We start from the raw sequence: 22642 nt of genomic DNA, 5'->3' as shown, positions 1-22642 counted from the left end.
GGGGAGGGAAAGGTTTTGACTCGTGAAACCGTGAATCCTGCTCCGTGTTGGTTCCAGACAAATCAGTGTGGTTGTGAATACCAGCGTTATGACTCGCGGTCAGTTAGTTTACCCGCACGGAGGATCCGCATGTTTCTGAACGCTCTGCTGTAGTTATCACTCTTAAAGATTCACTTCAATGGAATTATTTTGCACTCAGACTAGGACCCTTTTGATCACTTTTTTTTCTCTCTTGTTATCAACTGTAACAACATTATTATTACCAACATTTATGGGTACTATTTCAAACTTGAAAACGATCAGTTACTAGAATCTTTACTTATAGTAGGTCGGGGATTTTAATATTTCTCCGAATACTTTAATTGATAGATGGCCTCCGGAACAGTCCACTTCTATGAATATTAGTTTGGCCTCCGGAACAGTCCACTTCTATGAATATTAGTTTGGCCTCCGGAACAGTCCACTTCTATGAATATTAGTTTGGCCTCCGGAACAGTCCACTTCTATGAATATTAGTTTGGCCTCCGGAACAGTCCACTTCTATGAATATTAGTTTGGCCTCCGGAACAGTCCACTTCTATGAATATTAGTTTGGCCTCCGGAACAGTCCACTTCTATGAATATTAGTTTGGCCTCCGGAACAGTCCACTTCTATGAATATTAGTTTGGCCTCCGGAACAGTCCACTTCTATGAATATTAGTTTGGCCTCCGGAACAGTCCACTTCTATGAATATTAGTTTGGCCTCCGGAACAGTCCACTTCTATGAATATTAGTTTGGCCTCCGGAACAGTCCACTTCTATGAATATTAGTTTGGCCTCCGGAACAGTCCACTTCTATGAATATTAGTTTGGCCTCCGGAACAGTCCACTTCTATGAATATTAGTTTGGCCTCCGGAACAGTCCACTTCTATGAATATTAGTTTGGCCTCCGGAACAGTCCACTTCTATGAATATTAGTTTGGCCTCCGGAACAGTCCACTTCTATGAATATTAGTTTGGCCTCCGGAACAGTCCACTTCTATGAATATTAGTTTGGCCTCCGGAACAGTCCACTTCTATGAATATTAGTTTGGCCTCCGGAACAGTCCACTTCTATGAATGCAAGTTTGAGGCAGTTGATGGAAAGGTTTGATATTCTAGATATTTGGAGACTAAAGTTTCCTAATGACGAGTCTTTCACTTGGAGTAATAAGACCCACTGCAGACAACCACCAAAGATCTGTGGTTGGTGTTGAAATGTTTTGATAAACAGACTATTTCTGTTAACATCCTGGTCACTCCCCTTACTGGTCCTATAGCTATTTATACTGACATTACACTGTTTATCTCTCATAATGGCCCTTACTGACCATAGAGCTGTTTATACTGACATTACACTGTTTATCTCTCATAATGGCCCTTACTGACCATAGAGCTGTTTATACTGACATTACACTGTTTATCTCTCATAATGGCCCTTACTGATCATAGAGCTGTTTATACTGACATTGCACTGTTTATCTCGGATAATGGCCTTGGCAGAGCATCCTACTGGAAGCTTAATAGCTCTATATTAAAACATGAGTTGGTCAAGATGGAGATAAGAAATGTAATTACACACTTTTGGAATAAGTCTTTCAATGACAATTCATACAGTAATAATTTGGAGCTTTTTAAATATGAGGTTGGAAAATATTTAAGAAAATATCTGTCCCGAGCCGCCAGTCTCCCGTCTGTCCCGAGCCGCCAGTCTGTCCCGAGCCGCCAGATCCTCCCGTCTGTCAGGAGCCGCCAGAGCCGCCAGTCTGCCCGGATCCTCCAGAGTCTCCCTCCAATCCGGATCCGCCAGAGTCTCCCTCCAGTCCGGATCCGCCAGAGTCTCCCCCCAGTCCGGATCCGCCAGAGTCTCCCTCCAGTCCGGATCCGCCAGAGTCTCCCTCTAGTCCGGATCCGCCAGAGTCTCCCACCAGTCCGGATCCTCCAGAGTCTCCCTCCAGTCCGGATCCGCCAGAGTCTTCCTCCAGTCCGGATCCGCCAGAGTCTCCCTCTAGTCCAGATCCGCCTGAGTCTCCCACCAGTCCGGATCCACCAGAGTCTCCCTCCAGTCCGGATCCGCCAGAGTCTCCCTCCAGTCCGGATCCTCCAGAGTCTCCCTCCAGTCCGGATCCGCCAGAGTCTCCCTCTAGTCCAGATCCGCCTGAGTCTCCCACCAGTCCGGATCCGCCAGAGTCTCCCTCCAGTCCGGATCCGCCAGAGTCTCCCTCCAGTCCGGATCCGCCAGAGTCTCCCTCCAGTCCAGAGGCGTCACTCACTACAGACTCGACCATCAGTCCAGTGGTGTCCTCTAGTCCGTGTTCGGCGGTGAGGGTTCCCCCTCCAGAGACATTAAGTAAGGGTGAAGTGGAGCGGGGTCCACGTCCCGAGTCTGAACCGCCACCTCGATTTTATGCCCACCCAGACCCTCCCATATAGTGTTAGGTGTGCGGCCGGGAGTCCGCACCTTTGGGGGGGGGTACTATCACACTCTGACCTTAGTATTCTTTGTTTTCCTTGTGATTTTGGTTAGGTCAGGGTGTGACATGGGTGATGTATGTGGTTTTAGGGTTGTCTAGGGCTTTTGTATGTTTATGTGTTTGTGACTAGTCTAGGTGTTTTGTATGTCTATGGTTGCCTAGATTGGTTCTCAATTAGAGGCAGCTGTCTATCGTTGTCTCTGATTGGGAACCATATTTAGGCAGCCATATTCTGTGGGTATTTAGTGGGTGATTGTTCCTGTGTTTAGTGTTCACGTTACGGGACTGTTTCGTCTTCATTCCTTTTGTCGGTGTGTTGTTTTTGTTCGGTGTTTAAAGTATTCCCATTAGATATGGATTACCATCACGCTTCATCTTGGTCCTGCTCTCTTCATCCCGAAGACAGTCGTGACAAAATCGTACACATTATATTAGGAAATCTGTCGTTATGAACTCATATGAATATGGTAGGCTCAATTTTTTTTAAATAATAGTTTTAAGATAAATTGGGCAACAAAACAAAATGTAAGAATCCAACTTCAATTTGGAATCTCATCCCTCATTATATCTTCTCCAGTTTTTGTGACTTCAATTTTATGTTACTTTGTAACTATAATATTGATACGATTCCTACGAAATTATCTTCTTTAGTCTCTGATGCTGTAACACCTAGAGAGTTCTCCATAGTCTCTGATGCTGTAACACCTAGAGAGTTCTCCATAGTCTCTGATGCTGTAACACCTAGAGAGTTCTCCATAGTCTCTGATGCTGTTACACCTAGAGAGTTCTCCATAGTCTCTGATGCTGTAACACCTAGAGAGTTCTCCATAGTCTCTGATGCTGTTATACCTAGAGAGTTCTCCATAGTCTCTGATGCTGTAACACCTAGAGAGTTCTCCATAGTCTCTGATGCTGTTACACCTAGAGAGTTCTCCATAGTCTCTGATGCTGTTACACCTAGAGAGTTCTCCATAGTCTCTGATGCTGTAACACCTAGAGAGTTCTCCATAGTCTCTGATGCTGTTATACCTAGAGAGTTCTCCATAGTCTCTGATGCTGTAACACCTAGAGAGTTCTCCATAGTCTCTGATGCTGTAACACCTAGAGAGTTCTCCATAGTCTCTGATGCTGTTACACCTAGAGAGTTCTCCATAGTCTCTGATGCTGTTACACCTAGAGAGTTCTCCATAGTCTCTGATGCTGTTACACCTAGAGAGTTCTCCATAGTCTCTGATGCTGTTACACCTAGAGAGTTCTCCATAGTCTCTGATGCTGTTACACCTAGAGAGTTCTCCATAGTCTCTGATGCTGTAACACCTAGAGAGTTCTCCATAGTCTCTGATGCTGTTACACCTAGAGAGTTCTCCATAGTCTCTGATGCTGTTACACCTAGAGAGTTCTCCATAGTCTCTGATGCTGTTACACCTAGAGAGTTCTCCATAGTCTCTGATGCTGTAACACCTAGAGAGTTCTCCATAGTCTCTGATGCTGTAACACCTAGAGTTCTCCATAGTCTCTGATGCTGTAACACCTAGAGAGTTCTCCTTAGTCTCTGATGCTGTAACACCTAGAGTTCTCCATAGTCTCTGATGCTGTAACACCTAGAGTTCTCCATAGTCTCTGATGCTGTAACACCTAGAGAGTTCTCCTTAGTCTCTGATGCTGTAACACCTAGAGAGTTCTCCTTAGTCTCTGATGCTGTAACACCTAGAGTTCTCCTTAGTCTCAGTCTGTCTCTCTATACATAACGTCAGGTCAGTCTGTCTCTCTATACATAGTGTCAGGTCAGTCTGTCTCTCTAACCTCAGTGTCAGGTCAGTCTGTCTCTCTAACCTCAGTGTCAGGTCAGTCTGTCTCTCTAACCTCAGTGTCAGGTCAGTCTGTCTCTCTATACATAGTGTCAGGTCAGTCTGTCTCTCTATACATAACGTCAGGTCAGTCTGTCTCTCTATACATAACGTCAGGTCAGTCTGTCTCTCTATACATAACGTCAGGTCAGTCTGTCTCTCTAACCTCAGCGTCAGATCAGTCTGTCTCTCTATACATAACGTCAGGTCAGTCCGTCTCTCTATACATAACGTCAGGTCAGTCTGTCTCTCTTACCTCAGTGTCAGGTCAGTCTGTCTCTCTATACATAACGTCAGGTCAGTCTGTCTCTCTAACCTCAGCGTCAGGGCAGTCTGTCTCTCTTACCTCAGTGTCAGGTCAGTCTGTCTCTCTTACCTCAGTGTCAGGTCAGTCTGTCTCTCTAACCTCAGCGTCAGGGCAGTCTGTCTCTCTAACCTCAGCGTCAGGTCAGTCTGTCTCTCTTACCTCAGTGTCAGGTCAGTCTGTCTCTCTTACCTCAGCGTCAGGTCAGTCTGTCTCTCTATACATAACGTCAGGTCAGTCTGTCTCTCTTACCTCAGTGTCAGGTCAGTCTGTCTCTCTAACCTCAGCGTCAGGTCAGTCTGTCTCTCTAACCTCAGCGTCAGGTCAGTCTGTCTCTCTATACATAACGTCAGGTCAGTCTGTCTCTCTATACATAACGTCAGGTCAGTCTGTCTCTCTATACATAACGTCAGGTCAGTCTGTCTCTCTATACATAACGTCAGGTCAGTCTGTCTCTCTAACCTCAGTGTCAGGTCAGTCTGTCTCTCTATACCTCAGGGTCAGGTCAGTCTGTCTCTCTATACATAACGTCAGGTCAGTCTGTCTCTCATACCTCAGTGTCAGGTCAGTCTGTCTCTCTAACCTCAGCGTCAGGTCAGTCTGTCTCTCTATACATAGTGTCAGGTCAGTATGTCTCTCATACCTCAGTGTCAGGGCAGTCTGTCTCTCTATACATAACGTCAGGTCAGTCTGTCTCTCTATACATAACGTCAGGTCAGTCTGTCTCTCTATACATAACGTCAGGTCAGTCTGTCTCTCTATACATAACGTCAGGTCAGTCTGTCTCTCTATACATAACGTCAGGTCAGTCTGTCTCTCTATACATAACGTCAGGTGTGTCTTTAGTTGCCTTCCACTGAATGAAGGGAGACATTTTGTATTTATTTTTACAGCAACTCAACTAGTGACATTTTGATGAGAATTAATAGTATTTATTGTTTGTGGACTTGGACAAAGAGAAACATTTCCTGGTTCAAGTGTGGCTGAAAATGGAATGAAAATTCTCACAATCTGTTTTTAGTCTCCACATGGAGTGGAGGTTTGAAAACTGGAACAAGGCTGACACCTGCTGGTGAAATGATTCTACAACACTGTATGAAAATCCTTCTTGACCAGGTCCAGGTATGTTTAGAGACATGGTAGCTTCTTGACCAGCTCCAGGTATGTTTAGAGACATGGTAGCTTCTTGACCAGGTATATTTAGAGACATGGTAGCTTCTGAATCAGCTCCAGGTATGTTTAGAGACATGGTAGCTTCTTGACCAGCTCCAGGTATGCTTAGAGACATGGTAGCTAGCTGGTATGCTGGACCATGGCTGGTGGGATAAATAAATACAGTAGGGGAAGAGCTGGAGCGCATGCTACGAATGGGTGCTGCTATGGTGACCAGCGAGCTGAGATAAGACAGGGCTTTACCTAGCAAAGACTTATAGATGACCTGGAGCCAGTGGGTGAAGTGAGGGCCAGCCAACGATAGTGTACAGGTCGCAGTGGTGGGCAGTGGGGCTTTGATGACAAAACGGATGGCACTGTGATAGACTGCATCCAATTTGTTGAGTAGAGTGTTGGAGGCTATTTTGTAAATGACATCGCCATCTGTTTGAATTAGCACACATGGAATCATGTAATAACCCAAAAAGTGTTAAACAAATCAAAACATATTTTATATTTGAGATTCTTCAAAGTAGCCACCCTTTGTCTTGATGACAGCTTTGCACACTTAGCATTCTCTCAACCAGTTTCATGAGGTAGTCACCTGGAATGCATTTCAATTAACTGGTGTTCCTTGTTAAATTAATTTGTGGAATTTCTTTCCTTCTTAATGTGTTTGAGCCAATCAGATGTGATGTGACAAGGTAGTGGTGGTATACAGAAGATATCTCTATTTGGTAAAAGACCAAGTCCATATTATGGCAAGAACATCTCAAATAAGCAAAGAGAAACAACAGTCCATCATTACTTTAAGACATGAAGGTCAGTCAATGTAGAACATTTCAAGAACTTTGAAAGTTTCTTCTACGATGAAACTGGCTCTCATGAGGACCACCACAGGAAAGGAAGACCCATGGTTACCTCTGCTGCAGAGGATAAGTTTATTAGAGTTACCAGCCTCAGAAATTGCAGCCCAAATAAATGCATCACAGAGTTCAAGTAACAGACACATCTCATCATCAACTGTTCAGAGGAGACTGCATGAATAAGGCCTTTATGGTCAAATTGCTGCAAAGAAACAACATTATAAAGGACACCAACAAGAAGAAGAGGCGAACTTGGGTCAAGAAACACGAGCAATGGACATTAGACCGGTGGAAATCTGTCCTTTGATCTGATGAGTCCAAATTGGAGATTTTTGGTTCCAACCACCGAGTCTTTGTGAGACGCAGAGAAGATGAACGGATGATCTCCGCATGTGTGGTTCCCACCGTGGTGGTCAAACAACAAGTCATAATGTGCTCTTCACCAAATGTAAAACCATTTCATTTATTTAACAAGTGTAATAGTTAGTATATTACATTTATGCAAATAATTAAAATAAATATATTGTAGCTCAATCTTGATGCAATGATCACGTTCCCACACTGACTGACTGTGTGGAGGCTCATTGATTTAACGTTACGTTAGCCTACATAATACACCAGTAAAGTAATAAAATACATAGCTGTCGGCTACTATATTAACCAGGACTTACCGTTCCTTGTGCAGCTTCAAATGTAGAACAAAGTTGGAAGTTGTTGCCTCCGTCTGTAATTCTCTTCCTGCATGTTTTGCAAGTTGCAATCCGTTATTTGTTGATACAGTTTAGTCTTTATATCCAAAAATGATAATGTTGGGTATCATCTTTCCAAGGGCCCCATCTGAACTCTCTCCTCGACGTTCCTCTGTTTCCAAGGGCCCCATCTGAACTCACCCCCGACGTTCCTCTGTTTCCAAGGGCCCCATCTGAACTCTCTCCTCGACGTTCCTCTGTTTCTAAGGGCCCCATCTGAACTCTCTCCTCAACGTTCCGTTCCTCTGTTTCCAAGGGCCCCATCTGAACTCTCTCCTCGACGTTCCTCTGTTTCCAAGGGCCCCATCTGAACTCTCTCCTCGACGTTCCTCTGTTTCCAAGGGCCCCATCTGAACTCTCTCCTCGACGTTCCTCTGTTTCCAAGGGCCCCATCTGAACTCTCTCCTCGACGTTCCTCTGTTTCCAAGGGCCCCATCTGAACTCTCTCCTCGACGTTCCTCTGTTTCCAAGGGCCCCATCTGAACTCTCTCCTCGACGTTCCTCTGCACTGCCACGCACAACTTTTCCTCCGCTGGCACAATTTGATTGGCTGCTGTCCGATTCAAACTGTAATCTGGTAAATGAAGAGTTGATGGGCTTCACACTTTTTTAAATAGCATCATTTTTTATATTTGGTCTTGGGGAGGGTTAGAGAGGGTTGGTGAGACTGCTGAGCTGAATCAGGATGTTTAGCACATATTTTTCTTCAAAATCAATTGTTGGTTCAGGGTTTGTAAGTCAGCATTTCACTGTGAGGTCTACTACACCTGTTGTATTCAGCATTTCACTGTAAGGTCTACTACACCTGTTGTATTCAGCATTTCACTGTGAGGTCTACTACACCTGTTGTATTCAGCATTTCACTGTAAGGTCTACTACACCTGTTGTATTCAGCATTTCACTGTGAGGTCTACTACACCTGTTGTATTCAGCATTTCACTGTGAGGTCTACTACACCTGTTGTATTCAGCATTTCACTGTAAGGTCTACTACACCTGTTTTATTCAGCATTTCACTGTAAGATCTACACATGTAGTATTCGGCGCATGTGACAAATACAATTGTATTTGTTACACATGAAAACATGTTGTGAACCTGGTGTGACATTATTGAAACTGTGCTGACGCCTAGTGGACATCAAGAGGAACTACACCACGCTATTCTAAATCAACTATAGTGAGTCGAGCATCTTGATGTTACATGAAATAGGCAAAGCATATATTTTAACATTTCTCATTTATTTAATATTTATTTAACTAGGCAAGATGAACTCAACAACATCGACACAAGTTACCTGCTATATTTGGGCAACAGGATTAAGACAGAGAGAATTTGGCTAAATACAATGTATGCTTCTGGATTACGAGGAGGCTGGGATATACCGTGTCATCGGTAACAGTTGTGTACAAGCCACCTAGCAAATCAAATATTGGAGCGAGTAGTCATTAGTTAAATTACATGTTAACTATAGAGAGAGCCTAATAGACGCGCAATAGAGTTCACCTGCCGAATGCCGACACACCGGAAAATGAACTAAAACAACGAACGAGAGACGGTGGAGGCTACCAGAATGAAGACAGACATGTTCCGGAATAAACGTGGTGAGTAAAACACTTGCATTTCATAGGCCACTCCCTGCCCGGTATCTTATTGCGCCGCATTACAACCTTGTTATTTACAACGTTTTTGGAACAGATTCCTATAGGAACGTTCCACAAATTAAACCCACCCTGACAGGCTAACCATGTGTATATGACCAATACAATTTGATTTTTGATTTGACAGGTTGGTGGTGAGTGTGCGTGTGTGAGACAGCAGTACAAATATTGGCTCACTTCCTGTACACTATAAGCACGCGGCGGAACACCGCTTCCCAGTCAGTACCGAGTTTGACGCAATGCAACTTTATTCAGCAAAAAGGGGGATACTCGGGAGAGTATTTTTGCTGCTGATAACTCATCGGTAATGTCAATGTATCCTGTCGCACAGATTGACATATTCCTATAGTTCTACATAACTTCTGTCTTTAACGGGACAATATGAAGACTTATTCGGTCTGCGTGTTGTGTTCACTTTTAATGTACATCATTATTATATCATCAACATCAAGTCACACAGGCGGTAAGTACGTTTGCTAGCTATCACAACAATACAACACCAATTACAATGTAAGATAAAACATGAATCAATACAAAACACAACAGAAAAACGGTTAAATTCCTCAATTACTAGGTCCTTAATCAACACCCTAAACTGCCTGAGCAGCACCAGAACATCGTAAAACGGTATTCTTTATACTGTGATAGACAGTTCCAACCCGTCTGTTGGCCTATCACAGTAGAGACTGGGCGTGGTTTAAACTTGCTCAGCCTATTGCAGGCACTCAGGCGGGTCAAAAGCTAGCGTGCATTACTCGACTTACGTTTTTCTAAAGCGAAAGTTGTGTTTGTATAGCACACTGGATTACTTATACAACTAATATAAGGACAGGACATGACATGAGATGGGAGTATAAATTAACGCGTTGGTTAATGCGTTTCAACGTAGTTAAACAAGGAGTGGATACAGGTGCAGTAGAAGGTATAGAGTATGATACTAGAATATCAATACACAACAATAACATTGGACAACAACTGCCGAGAAACAAAAACCAAAGGAGAACCATCGAGCGACGGATCAGAATTCCGAAAATTCAGAATATATTTGTTATTTTGAACCTTTATTTAACTAGGCCAGTCAGCCAATATGAAGACTTCTTTGCCCTTCTGGTTGTGTACAATGGCAATGTACATCATCGGAATATCATCAACATCTAGTGATACAGTTGGTAAGTAAATTAGCTTGCTAGGAATAATGTGGATTATATACAGCTTCTGTAGAATGGGATAGGGCCCGGTTTCCCGAAAGCATCGGATAGGATCCTACGGTTCTAACGATTAAACGTAGCCTAAAGATGCTTCTTGTAAACCGGGGCCAAATCAAAGTTTATTTTGTCGTGTACACTGATTTGCAGGTGTAACATCTTGCTGTCACGGTCAGGTATTGCTATTAACTGTGGTTTCAGTCCCTTCCTAAAGCTTTTAACCGAAACACGGAATAGGCTTTGTTAGGAGAACTATTAAAGGCCCAGTGCAGTCAAACATCTGATTTCCTCACCTGTGTTTTATATTTACACACTGAGGTTGGAATAATGCTGTGGAATTGTGAACATGATTATTATGCCATTTTAGTGTTGGAGATGCCACTTCTATTCTATCACAAAAAAAACGTGATCTCTTTAACTTAACTTAAGTTACCCAGAAATGATTTGATCTTCAGATTGGACCTTTTAAAAGTGTCTCCTGAGGTCGCCTAGCGTCATGTGAAAGCTCTCACTAAAGAGAGATCAGCTGTCTGTGGAAACACAGCCTTTTTCATATCTGTGATTGATTCAAACACCTCCGATCAACTCATCAATAAACCGATTGTTCTAACGGATCCCTACTATTTAGTGAGACGCTTTATTGAATTGTGTATGAGAGTAAAGTTCACATTTGTAGGACTGATGTTAGTCAATGTTCATATTTCACATGACCTTAGCTGTTGTGGGAGTCACTGTCAACCTGCTCAACATTCAGTAGGCATATGTCTTGCTTTGTCTCAAAGTATATGAATCTGTAATCTGTTTTTCTCACGGACAGTTCAACCCATTGTGGCCTTAGTTGGTGATGACGTCATCCTGCCTTGCACCCTGAGACACTCCGTCAGTGCTGTGAATCAGTCAGTAGAGTGGCAGAGACCGGACCTAAAACCAAAAGAGGTCCATCTTTACAGAGATGAGAAGGACGATCTTGTGCTCCAGAATCCAGTCTTCAGGGGAAGGACATCACTGTTTAAAGAAGAACTAGAGAACGGCAACACTAGTTTAAAGTTGACCAGAGTGAAACTCTCTGATGCTGGAAACTACACCTGTTACATTCCACTGCTGAACCACCAGAAAACCATCATTCAACTGCTTGTTGGTGAGTCAACACACCTGCTGACCACCCAAACCCCCTTAAGAGACAGATCTCATGAAATCAAGGGTGAGTTCAATGTCAAGTCCATTGCATGATGAGTATTAGTTACATACTGTAGATTGGCCATATACTACTAACCCCGAGTTGCCTTATTGCTATTGTAAACAGGTTACCAAGGTAACAGAACAGTTCAAAAGTACTGTTTTGTCATACCTGTGGTATACGGTCTGATATCACAAACATGTTAAAACTAGGTGGTTTGAGCCCTGAATAGTGATTGGCTGAAAGCTGTGGTATACAGTCTGTCACAAACATTATAAACTAGGTGGCTTGAGCCCTGAATGCTGATTGGCTGAAAGCCGCGGTATATCTGTATAGGTGCTGTGTCCAGACCAGTTATCATCATTGGGGGAATAGAAGGCGATGAGGTGGTACTGCGGTGTGAGGCTGAAGGCTGCTACCCAGAGCCTGTCATGGAGTGGTGTGACGCTCAGGGACGTGTCCTCCCTGCTGCTGGACCTACAGAGACGTCCAGAGACCGTGAAGGCTGCTACACTGTGACAAGCCATGTCACCGTCCCGAACTCTGACAACAACACCTTCACCTGTCGTGTTCAACAGTTGGAGATCAAACACATGAAGGAGAGACAGGTTCATGTTCCAGGTGAGAGTTTTGGATATTTGAATGAAGACACGATCTGTAAAAAATGTCCTGTTTAAAAGTCCTTTCATGTGTAATAAACATTAGGTATTGTAATAATTCTACTTCCTGTTTTTCAGATCAGATGTTTCCTAAGACTTGTCATTCCTGCTGGCTGACAGTTCTTGGAGCAGTTCTTGGAGCAGTTCTTGTTGAAGCTGTAGCTGTAGCTGGATGTCTCTACCTGTTGATAAGAAATGGGATATTGACCTTCAGAAAGGTAAGTCACACTTCCTGGGTGGAGTTACTTCCTGGTGTGGTAGTGTTACTTCCTGGTGTGGTAGTGTTATGGGGTGGAGCTACTTCCTGGTGTGGTAGTGTTATGGGTGGGGTTACTTCCTGGTGTGGTAGTGTTATGGGTGGGGTTACTTCCTGGTGTGGTAGTGTTATGGGGTGAAGTTACTTCCTGGTGTGGTAGTGTTACTTCCTGGTGTGGTAGTGTTATGTGGTGGAGCTACTTCCTGGTGTGGTAGTGTTATGGGTGGGGTTACTTCCTGGTGTGGTAGTGTTACTTCCTGGTGTGGTAGTGTTATGGGGTGGAGTTACTTCCTGGTGTGGTAGTGATATGGGGTGGAGTTACTTCCTGGTGTGGTAGTGTTACTTCCTGGTGTGGTAGTGTTATGGGGTGTAGTTACTTCCTGGTGTGATAGTGTTATGTGGTGGAGCTACTACTTTAACACCTGAAGGTACCATGTTCATCTGCACAAACAATAGTACACACACAATGATGTGATTTAAAAAAATAAAAGTTGAAAGGTATGCATGTAAACTTCAAATTTCAGACTTCAACTGTAAGGTAGAATTCTGCCTAACTGGCAGGCCCAGAGAGCAAATCAAGTGCCCCTATAGGCCTACCGCTGGCCAATCAGAACTCAGATGAATGTCTGCATGGTTTCTTCATACCATAGGCTGTTAAACAAAGGCTCTAACACGCATCAAATACTGTGAGATTTCAAAACCATGACGACGAGAGACTCAACGAACACAGCAAAGAGCTGCTGCTTTTATGAGTAAATTCATATGTTGTTATTCAGCAACGTCAACTCTTAGTTCAACACTTTTATAAGATAAGATCTTATAAAATATATATCAGATATAATTTAAATCTCCCTACTTCCACTCACGCTACAACCACCACTGTAGCTGTAATGAATGAGAACAACCACCACTGTAGCTGTAATGAATGAGAACAACCACCACTGTAGCTGTAATGAATGAGAACAACCACCACTGTAGCTGTAATGAATGAGAACAACCACCACTGTAGCTGTAATGAATGAATACAACCACCACTGTAGCTGTAATGAATGAGAACAACCACCACTGTAGCTGTAATGAATACAACCACCACTGTAGCTGTAATGAATGAGTACAACCACCACTGTAGCTGTAATGAATGAGTACAACCTCTACTGTAGCTGTAATGAATGAGAACAACCACCCCTGTAGCTGTAATGAATGAGAACAACCACCACTGTAGCTGTAATGAATGAGAACAACCACCACTGTAGCTGTAATGAATGAATACAACCACCACTGTAGCTGTAATGAATACAACCACCACTGTAGCTGTAATGAATACAACCACCACTGTAGCTGTAATGAATGAATACAACCACCACTGTAGCTGTAATGAATGAGAACAACCACCACTGTAGCTGTAATGAATGAATACAACCACCACTGTAGCTGTAATGAATGAGTACAACCACCTCTGTAGCTGTAATGAATGAATACAACCACCACTGTAGCTGTAATGAATACAACCACCACTGTAGCTGTAATGAATGAATACAACCACCACTGTAGCTGTAATGAATGAATACAACCACCACTGTAGCTGTAATGAATGAATACAACCACCACTGTAGCTGTAATGAATGAATACAACCACCACTGTAGCTGTAATGAATGAATACAACCACCACTGTAGCTGTAATGAATACAACCACCACTGTAGCTGTAATGAGTACAACCACCACTGTAGCTGTAATGAGTACAACCACCACTGTAGCTGTAATGAATACAACCACCACTGTAGCTGTAATGAGTACAACCACCACTGTAGCTGTAATGAATACAACCACCACTGTAGCTGTAATGAATTAATACAACCACCCCTGTAGCTGTAATGAGTACAACCACCACTGTAGCTGTAATGAATACAACCACCCCTGTAGCTGTAATGAATACAACCACCACTGTAGCTGTAATGAATGAGTACAACCACCACTGTAGCTGTAATGAATGAATACAACCACCACTGTAGCTGTAATGAATGAGTACAACCACCACTGTAGCTGTAATGAATGAATACAACCACCCCTGTAGCTGTAATGAATACAACCACCACTGTAGCTGTAATGAATGAATACAACCACCACTGTAGCTGTAATGAATGAGTACAACCACCACTGTAGCTGTAATGAATGAGAACAACCACCACTGTAGCTGTAATGAATACAACCACCACTGTAGCTGTAATGAATGAGTACAACCACCACTGTAGCTGTAATGAATGAATACAACCACCACTGTAGCTGTAATGAATGAATACAACCACCACTGTAGCTGTAATGAATACAACCACCACTGTAGCTGTAATGAATACAACCACCCCTGTAGCTGTAATGAATGAATACAACCACCACTGTAGCTGTAATGAATACAACCACCACTGTAGCTGTAATGAATACAACCACCACTGTAGCTGTAATGAATACAACCACCACTGTAGCTGTAATGAATACAACCACCACTGTAGCTGTAATGAATACAACCACCACTGTAGCTGTAATGAATACAACCACCACTGTAGCTGTAATGAGTACAACCACCACTGTAGCTGTAATGAATACAACCACCACTGTAGCTGTAATGAATGAATACAACCACCACTGTAGCTGTAATGAATACAACCACCACTGTAGCTGTAATGAATACAACCACCACTGTAGCTGTAATGAATTAATACAACCACCCCTGTAGCTGTAATGAGTACAACCACCACTGTAGCTGTAATGAATACAACCACCACTGTAGCTGTAATGAGTACAACCACCACTGTAGCTGTAATGAGTACAACCACCACTGTAGCTGTAATGAATACAACCACCACTGTAGCTGTAATGAATGAATACAACCACCACTGTAGCTGTAATGAATGAATACAACCACCACTGTAGCTGTAATGAATACAACCACCACTGTAGCTGTAATGAGTACAACCACCACTGTAGCTGTAATGAATACAACCACCACTGTAGCTGTAATGAATACAACCACCCCTGTAGCTGTAATGAATACAACCACCACTGTAGCTGTAATGAATACAACCACCACTGTAGCTGTAATGAATACAACCACCACTGTAGCTGTAATGAATGAATACAACCACCACTGTAGCTGTAATGAATACAACCACCACTCTAGCTGTAATGAATGAATACAACCACCACTGTAGCTGTAATGAATACAACCACCACTCTAGCTGTAATGAATGAATACAACCACCACTGTAGCTGTAATGAATGAGTACAACCACCACTGTAGCTGTAATGAATGAATACAACCACCACTGTAGCTGTAATGAATGAGTACAACCACCACTGTAGCTGTAATGAATGAATACAACCACCCCTGTAGCTGTAATGAATACAACCACCACTGTAGCTGTAATGAATGAATACAACCACCACTGTAGCTGTAATGAATGAGTACAACCACCCCTGTAGCTGTAATGAATACAACCACCACTGTAGCTGTAATGAATGAGAACAACCACCACTGTAGCTGTAATGAATGAATACAACCACCACTGTAGCTGTAATGAATGAGTACAACCACCACTGTAACTGTAATGAATGAGTACAACCACCACTGTAACTGTAATGAATGAGTACAACCACCACTGTAGCTGTAATGAATGAGTACAACCACCACTGTAGCTGTAATGAATGAGTACAACCACCACTGTAGCTGTAATGAATGAGTACAACCACCACTGTAACTGTAATGAATGAGTACAACCACCACTGTAGCTGTAATGAATGAGTACAACCACCACTGTAGCTGTAATGAATGAATACAACCACCACTGTAGCTGTAATGAATGAATACAACCACCACTGTAGCTGTAATGAATGAATACAACCACCACTGTAGCTGTAATGAATGAATACAACCACCACTGTAGCTGTAATGAATGAATACAACCACCACTGTAGCTGGAATGAATACAACCACCACTGTAGCTGTAATGAATGAATACAACCACCACTGTAGCTGTAATGAATGAGTACAACCACCACTGTAGCTGGAATGAATACAACCACCACTGTAGCTGGAATGAATACAACCACCACTGTAGCTGGAATGAATACAACCACCCCTGTAGCTGTAATGAATGAATACAACCACCACTGTAGCTGTAATGAATGAATACAACCACCACTGTAGCTGTAATGAATGAATACAACCACCCCTGTAGCTGTAATGAATGAATACAACCACCACTGTAGCTGTAATGAATACAACCACCCCTGTAGCTGTAATGAATGAATACAACCACCCCTGTAGCTGTAATGAATGAATACAACCACCACTGTAGCTGTAATGAATACAACCACCACTGTAGCTGTAATGAATGAATACAACCACCACTGTAGCTGTAATGAATGAATACAACCACCACTGTAGCTGTAATGAATGAATACAACCACCACTGTAGCTGTAATGAATGAATACAACCACCACTGTAGCTGTAATGAATGAATACAACCACCACTGTAGCTGTAATGAATGAATACAACCACCACTGTAGCTGTAATGAATGAATACAACCACCACTGTAGCTGTAATGAATGAATACAACCACCACTGTAGCTGTAATGAATGAATACAACCACCACTGTAGCTGTAATGAATGAATACAACCACCACTGTAGCTGTAATGAATGAATACAACCACCACTGTAGCTGTAATGAATACAACCACCACTGTAGCTGTAATGAATACAACCACCACTGTAGCTGTAATGAATGAGTACAACCACCACTGCAGCTGTAATGAATGAGTACAACCACCACTGTAGCTGTAATGAATGAATACAACCACCACTGTAGCTGTAATGAATGAATACAACCACCCCTGTAGCTGTAATGAATGAATACAACCACCACTGTAGCTGTAATGAATGAGTACAACCACCACTGTAGCTGTAATGAATGAATACAACCACCACTGTAGCTGTAATGAATGAATACAACCACCACTGTAGCTGTAATGAATGAATACAACCACCACTGTAGCTGTAATGAATGAATACAACCACCCCTGTAGCTGTAATGAATACAACCACCACTGTAGCTGGAATGAATGAGAACAACCACCACTGTAGCTGTAATGAATGAGTACAACCACCACTGTAGCTGTAATGAATGAATACAACCACCACTGTAGCTGTAATGAATGAATACAACCACCACTGTAGCTGTAATGAATGAATACAACCACCACTGTAGCTGTAATGAATGAGTACAACCACCACTGTAGCTGTAATGAATGAATACAACCACCACTGTAGCTGTAATGAATACAACCACCACTGTAGCTGTAATGAATACAACCACCACTGTAGCTGTAATGAATGAATACAACCACCACTGTAGCTGTAATGAATGAATACAACCACCACTGTAGCTGTAATGAATGAATACAACCACCACTGTAGCTGTAATGAATGAATACAACCACCACTGTAGCTGTAATGAATGAATACAGGTGACTGTTAGTTGACTGATCATGTGAGGTTCTATTAGACAGTTCTGTTCTAATCCTGTCTCTCATCCAGTTTAAACAGGAAAGGTGGACGTCAGTAATGAAGAACAAGGAGACGACGAAGAATGAGGAAGATGAGGCCAGTGATCCCAGTCTGTCATCGGTTTAAATGTGAAATGATGCCCCACGCTCTTAACCACTAGTCTACCTGCCACTCCATATATACCACTAGTCTACCTGCCACTCCATATATGGCACTGTCAGAAGCATTAGTTTTTTATATCAGGCATCTTTGGTGTAGTTTATGTAGTCTGTAATAGGTGCTGATTTATTTGACAGGGACAATGCACAATCATATAGTGAAAGGACCAGCTATTGCATACAGAAGCAATCAATGCCTGGCTGAGTTGGTGAGAGACTTCTGTATTGCCGGGGTCGCGACAGAGGTCACACGTAGGGAGTTGCAGAAGGGACAGTCTTATCAGGCTCTTCTCAGTTAAAGCACAACAATTCATAACGCAATTGAAGGAGAGCAGTTTTTATGGATCTAGAAGCACAAGCATTTCGCTACACTCGCAATAATATCTGCTATCCACGTGTGTGACCAATACAATTTGATCTGTAATGTATGTGAGGCCTTTGAGACATCATACTAAATATGTTGACTTGCTGGTCACGGGACATGCAAGTGTTACTTCTTTGAGTTGCTGAGTCAGAGGCGCTAAGCCTTGTGGGATATTAATGAATGTGAACTCAGCAACCGTAATTCCAGAACAGTCCCACTGTTTTAAGCTATTTTTTTTTCTAAATCAGCCTTTGGATTCCTTGCACCTTGCGTTTGGAAGGATCTACAATGCACTTAAATGGGAGGAATTGGCGTCTCTGGGGCATTTGACAGTTGTTAGGTGGTCTTTTTTTGTGATCGTGTTTTACTTTTCATGTATTTTAAGGCCAATCTCAAAGCTGTCACCCCTGGTGAACAGCTAAAATAGTTTTTATTTACTAACTCTATTTTATCAATGTACCAATCAGGCTTCAGGAAGAAGCATTGCACAATTACAGCAGCCATGAAGGTTTTAAATGATATCACTGAAGCCCTTGACAAAAAACAGCACTGTGTCTCACTTTTTATTGATCCCTCGAATGCTTTCGATACAGTTGATCATGCTATACTAAGGCAGAGATTGTCGTGTAGGTCTTTCGGAGCATACAGTTGCATGGTTTGCTAACTATCTGCCTGATAGAACTCAGTGCACTCAATTTGATGGGCTCATGTTGTATTAAATTGTCTGTCTTGAATGGTGTGCCCCAAGGCTCTGTACTTGGTCCTCTCTTATTCACTATTTATATAAATGATGTAAAATGTCCAATGCACAACTTCATTTTTATGCTGATGATACTGTTATTTACTGTTGTGCCTCGTCTCTTACAAAAGCTTTCCAGAACATGCAAACTGCTTTTCATACTGTTCAACATACCTTGTGTCAATTGAAGCTTATCCTCAATACTGGCTAAACTAATGGTGTTTTCTAAAGCAAGAAATATACCTCTGAACCTTTCACCTATTACTACCTGTCAGGGCAAGGAGATTGAGGTTGTAACCTCATATAAATATCTTGGAATTGTAATTGATGACGGCCTCTCTTAAATTGCATATTCAACAACTTGAAATTGGGATTTTATTTTAGGAATAAGGCCTGTTTTTCTTTTGAAGCCAGAAGGAGGCTAGTATTTAGCTACATTTATGTATTTACTAGACTATGGGGATATTTTATATATGAATGATTCCACTCAGTGTTTGAGATCAATTAATACTCTTTACCATGGCACTTTGAGATGTATTTTAAACTGCAAAACCCTTACGTACCTCTGCACTTTGTATACCAGGGTTGGCTGGCCTTCTCTAGTCACTCGTAGGCTTAGTCACAGGTATATTTTTAGTTACAAAGCTATTTTGGGATTACTACCTTTTTATTTCTGCATTTTTATTGTTCAGAAATGTAGTGGGTACTCTTCTTTCGCAGGACTTTATCCTGCTAACTGTTCCAAATGTCCGAACTGAATTTGGTAAAAGGGCTTTTATGTACTCTGCACCATCGGCTTGGAACGCCTTACAAAATACTTATAAACTGGAAGAACTTGTCCTGATTGGTGTTGTTAAATCACTGATGAAGGATTTTGAGGCTGATTCCCTGACCTGTCAATGTTTTTAATTTGCTGTTTTATACTCTTGTGAATTCAATGGTTTTTACTAGATTACTTGTAGTTTTTCATCTTGTTTGTCTAGTTTTTTTTGTAATGACTCGGTGCTGCCTATCTTGGCCAGGAATTTTAATCTCAATGAGCCCTTCCTGGTTAAATAAATAAAATGTGTAGTGTATTGTGGTGATATACAGGGCTCACCTGGAAAAGAGACCTGTCTCAGCATTAACTTCCTGTCAAAATACAAAAATGTGAAAAAATGTTAATTTGGCTCCATGATTTGTAAACTGTTAACTGTTGCTTGTTGAGCTCCAGACATGGATTATCTGCAGATAAATTATCAAAACATTCTCTGAAGATGTAATTCCTCAGGGCAGGAACTATATAGAGAGGACGGCGTTCTGGTCCAGTCCATGTTCCTCAGGGCAGGAACTATATAGAGAGGACGGCGTTCTGGTCCAGTCCATGTTCCTCAGGGCAGTTCTGGTCCAGTCCATGTTCCTCAGGGCAGGAACTATATAGAGAGGACGACGCATCATTCTGGTCCAGTCCATGTTCCTCAGGGCAGGAACTATATAGAGAGGACGATGCATCATTCTGGTCCAGTCCATGTTCCTCAGGGCAGGAACTATATAGAGAGGACGGTGTTCTGGTCCAGTCCATGTTCCTCAGGGCAGGAACTATATAGAGAGGACGGCGTTCTGGTCCAGTCCATGTTCCTCAGGGCAGGAACTATATAGAGAGGACGGCGTTCTGGTCCAGTCCATGTTCCTCAGGGCAGGAACTATATAGAGAGGACGACGCATCATTCTGGTCCAGTCCATGTTCCTCAGGGCAGGAACTATATAGAGAGGACGATGCATCATTCTGGTCCAGTCCATGTTCCTCAGGGCAGGAACTATATATAGAGGACGGCGTTCTGGTCCAGTCCATGTTCCTCAGGGCAGGAATTATATAGAGAGGACGACGCATCATTCTGGTCCAGTCCATGTCCCTCAGGGCAGGAACTATATAGAGAGGACGACGCATCATTCTGGTCCAGTCCATGTTCCTCAGGGCAGGAACTATATAGAGAGGACGATGCATCATTCTGGTCCAGTCCATGTTCCTCAGGGCAGGAACTATATAGAGAGGACGGCGTTCTGGTCCAGTCCATGTTCCTCAGGGCAGGAACTATATATAGAGGACGGCGTTCTGGTCCAGTCCATGTTCCTCAGGGCAGGAACTATATAGAGAGGACGGCGTTCTGGTCCAGTCCATGTTCCTCAGGGCAGGAACTATATAGAGAGGACGATGCATCATTCTGGTCCAGTCCATGTTCCTCAGGGCAGGAACTATATAGAGAGGACGGCATCATTCTGGTCCAGTCCATGTTCCTCAGGGCAGGAACTATATAGAGAGGACGACGCATCATTCTGGTCCAGTCTCATTTGTTCAGTCCATGTTTTTTGTTGCAGGCCATCTAATAATTTGGTAAAAATGTATTTCAACTCACATTTCACCATCTGACATAATGGTAGTCAACGTTTTAGAATTTGTATGGACTATTTTGTCATTGTTTTTTCCATTTCTAAGCCATACTGAACGAGCAGCCGTTTGGGAGCCGAATGAACGTCTCTTTTTAGGTGGACCGAGAAAAATGATCCGGCTCACAGAAGACTGAATGTGTCACGCCCTGACCTTAGTGCCTTTTAATGTCTCTTTGGTTTGGTCAGGGTGTGATTTGGGGTGGGAAGTCTGTTGTTTTTCCATGTTTTGTATTTCTATGTTTTGTCCGTGTATGGCTCTCAATCTGGGACAGCTGTCGATCGTTGTCTCTGATTGGGAACCATACTTAGGTAGCCCTTTTTCCCTCCTTTCTTTGTGGGAAGTTGACTTGTTTATGGCACATAGCCTTTAGCGTCACATTTACATTACATTTAAGTAATTTAGCAGACGCTCTTATCCAGAGCGGTTTGTTTGGTAGTGTTTATTGTTTTGTTCGGCGTCTTTTCTAATAAAGAGAATATGTTCACCTTGGTCCTGTTCATTCAACAGCCGTGACAGAATGACCATCACTACACAACAGAGAGAACGGGAAAATTACCATATTTTATTATATAAATGAAAACATCTCATTTTAGAGTGAATAACTAGTCATTATTTATAATCTGTTAATACCAATCAGGAAGTGTCCAGGCTTCTGGACCTTTTAATAATATAATACCAATCAGGAAGTGAGACCAACCCCAGGCTTCTGGACCTTTTAATAATATAATACCAATCAGGAAGTGAGACCAACCTCACTGTGTTACACTATAGATGGGCTGTATGGTCCACTATGTTACACTATAGATGGGCTGTATGGTCCACTATAGATGGGCTGTATGGTCCACTATGTTACACTGTAGATGGGCTGTATGGTCCACTATGGTCCACTGTGTGATACACACTACACAGTGTAGTTCCTCTTGATGTCCATGAGGTGGCGGCAGAGTTTCAATAATGTCACACCAGGTTCACAACATGTTTTCATGTGAAACAAATCAAATTGTGTTTGTCACATGCGCTG

At 42.6% G+C, this 22642-nt stretch overlaps 2 protein-coding genes across 4 annotated transcripts in view; one reads left to right on the top strand and one right to left on the bottom strand.

Annotated features, from left to right (window-relative positions):
* LOC124007812 (serine/threonine-protein kinase 26-like) overlaps positions 1-28 on the bottom strand; it is a 29603-nt gene extending 29575 nt beyond the window's left edge. Inside the window, exon 1 of the mRNA XM_046318587.1 lies at positions 1-28. This exon is cut by the window's left edge and continues 89 nt beyond it. The gene's annotated coding sequence lies outside the window, so the exon portion shown is untranslated.
* An 8625-nt stretch (positions 29-8653) lies between these two features.
* Positions 8654-18962, top strand: LOC124007655 (CD276 antigen-like). Of its 3 annotated transcripts, none has more exons than XM_046318322.1 (5): positions 8654-9014; positions 11094-11477; positions 11790-12074; positions 12191-12330; positions 17963-18962. In XM_046318322.1, exons 1-5 carry the CDS (start codon positions 8984-8986, stop codon positions 18056-18058), a joined length of 936 nt encoding a protein of 311 aa, XP_046174278.1. In that variant the 5' UTR covers positions 8654-8983; the 3' UTR covers positions 18059-18962. The 3 variants fall into 3 exon arrangements, with proteins under 3 accessions (XP_046174278.1, XP_046174279.1, XP_046174277.1); XM_046318323.1 differs by lacking the exon at positions 8654-9014 and adding an exon at positions 9827-10240 and having other exon boundaries at positions 11094-11414; XM_046318321.1 differs by lacking the exon at positions 8654-9014 and adding an exon at positions 9827-10240.
* The last annotated feature ends 3680 nt before the right edge of the window (positions 18963-22642 follow it).

Source organism: Oncorhynchus gorbuscha, linkage group LG21 (genome assembly GCF_021184085.1).
Source record: "Oncorhynchus gorbuscha isolate QuinsamMale2020 ecotype Even-year linkage group LG21, OgorEven_v1.0, whole genome shotgun sequence".
NCBI lineage: Eukaryota > Metazoa > Chordata > Actinopteri > Salmoniformes > Salmonidae > Oncorhynchus > Oncorhynchus gorbuscha.
Note: the sequence above shows the minus strand (reverse complement) of the source record. Positions and strands in the feature narration are given on the sequence as shown.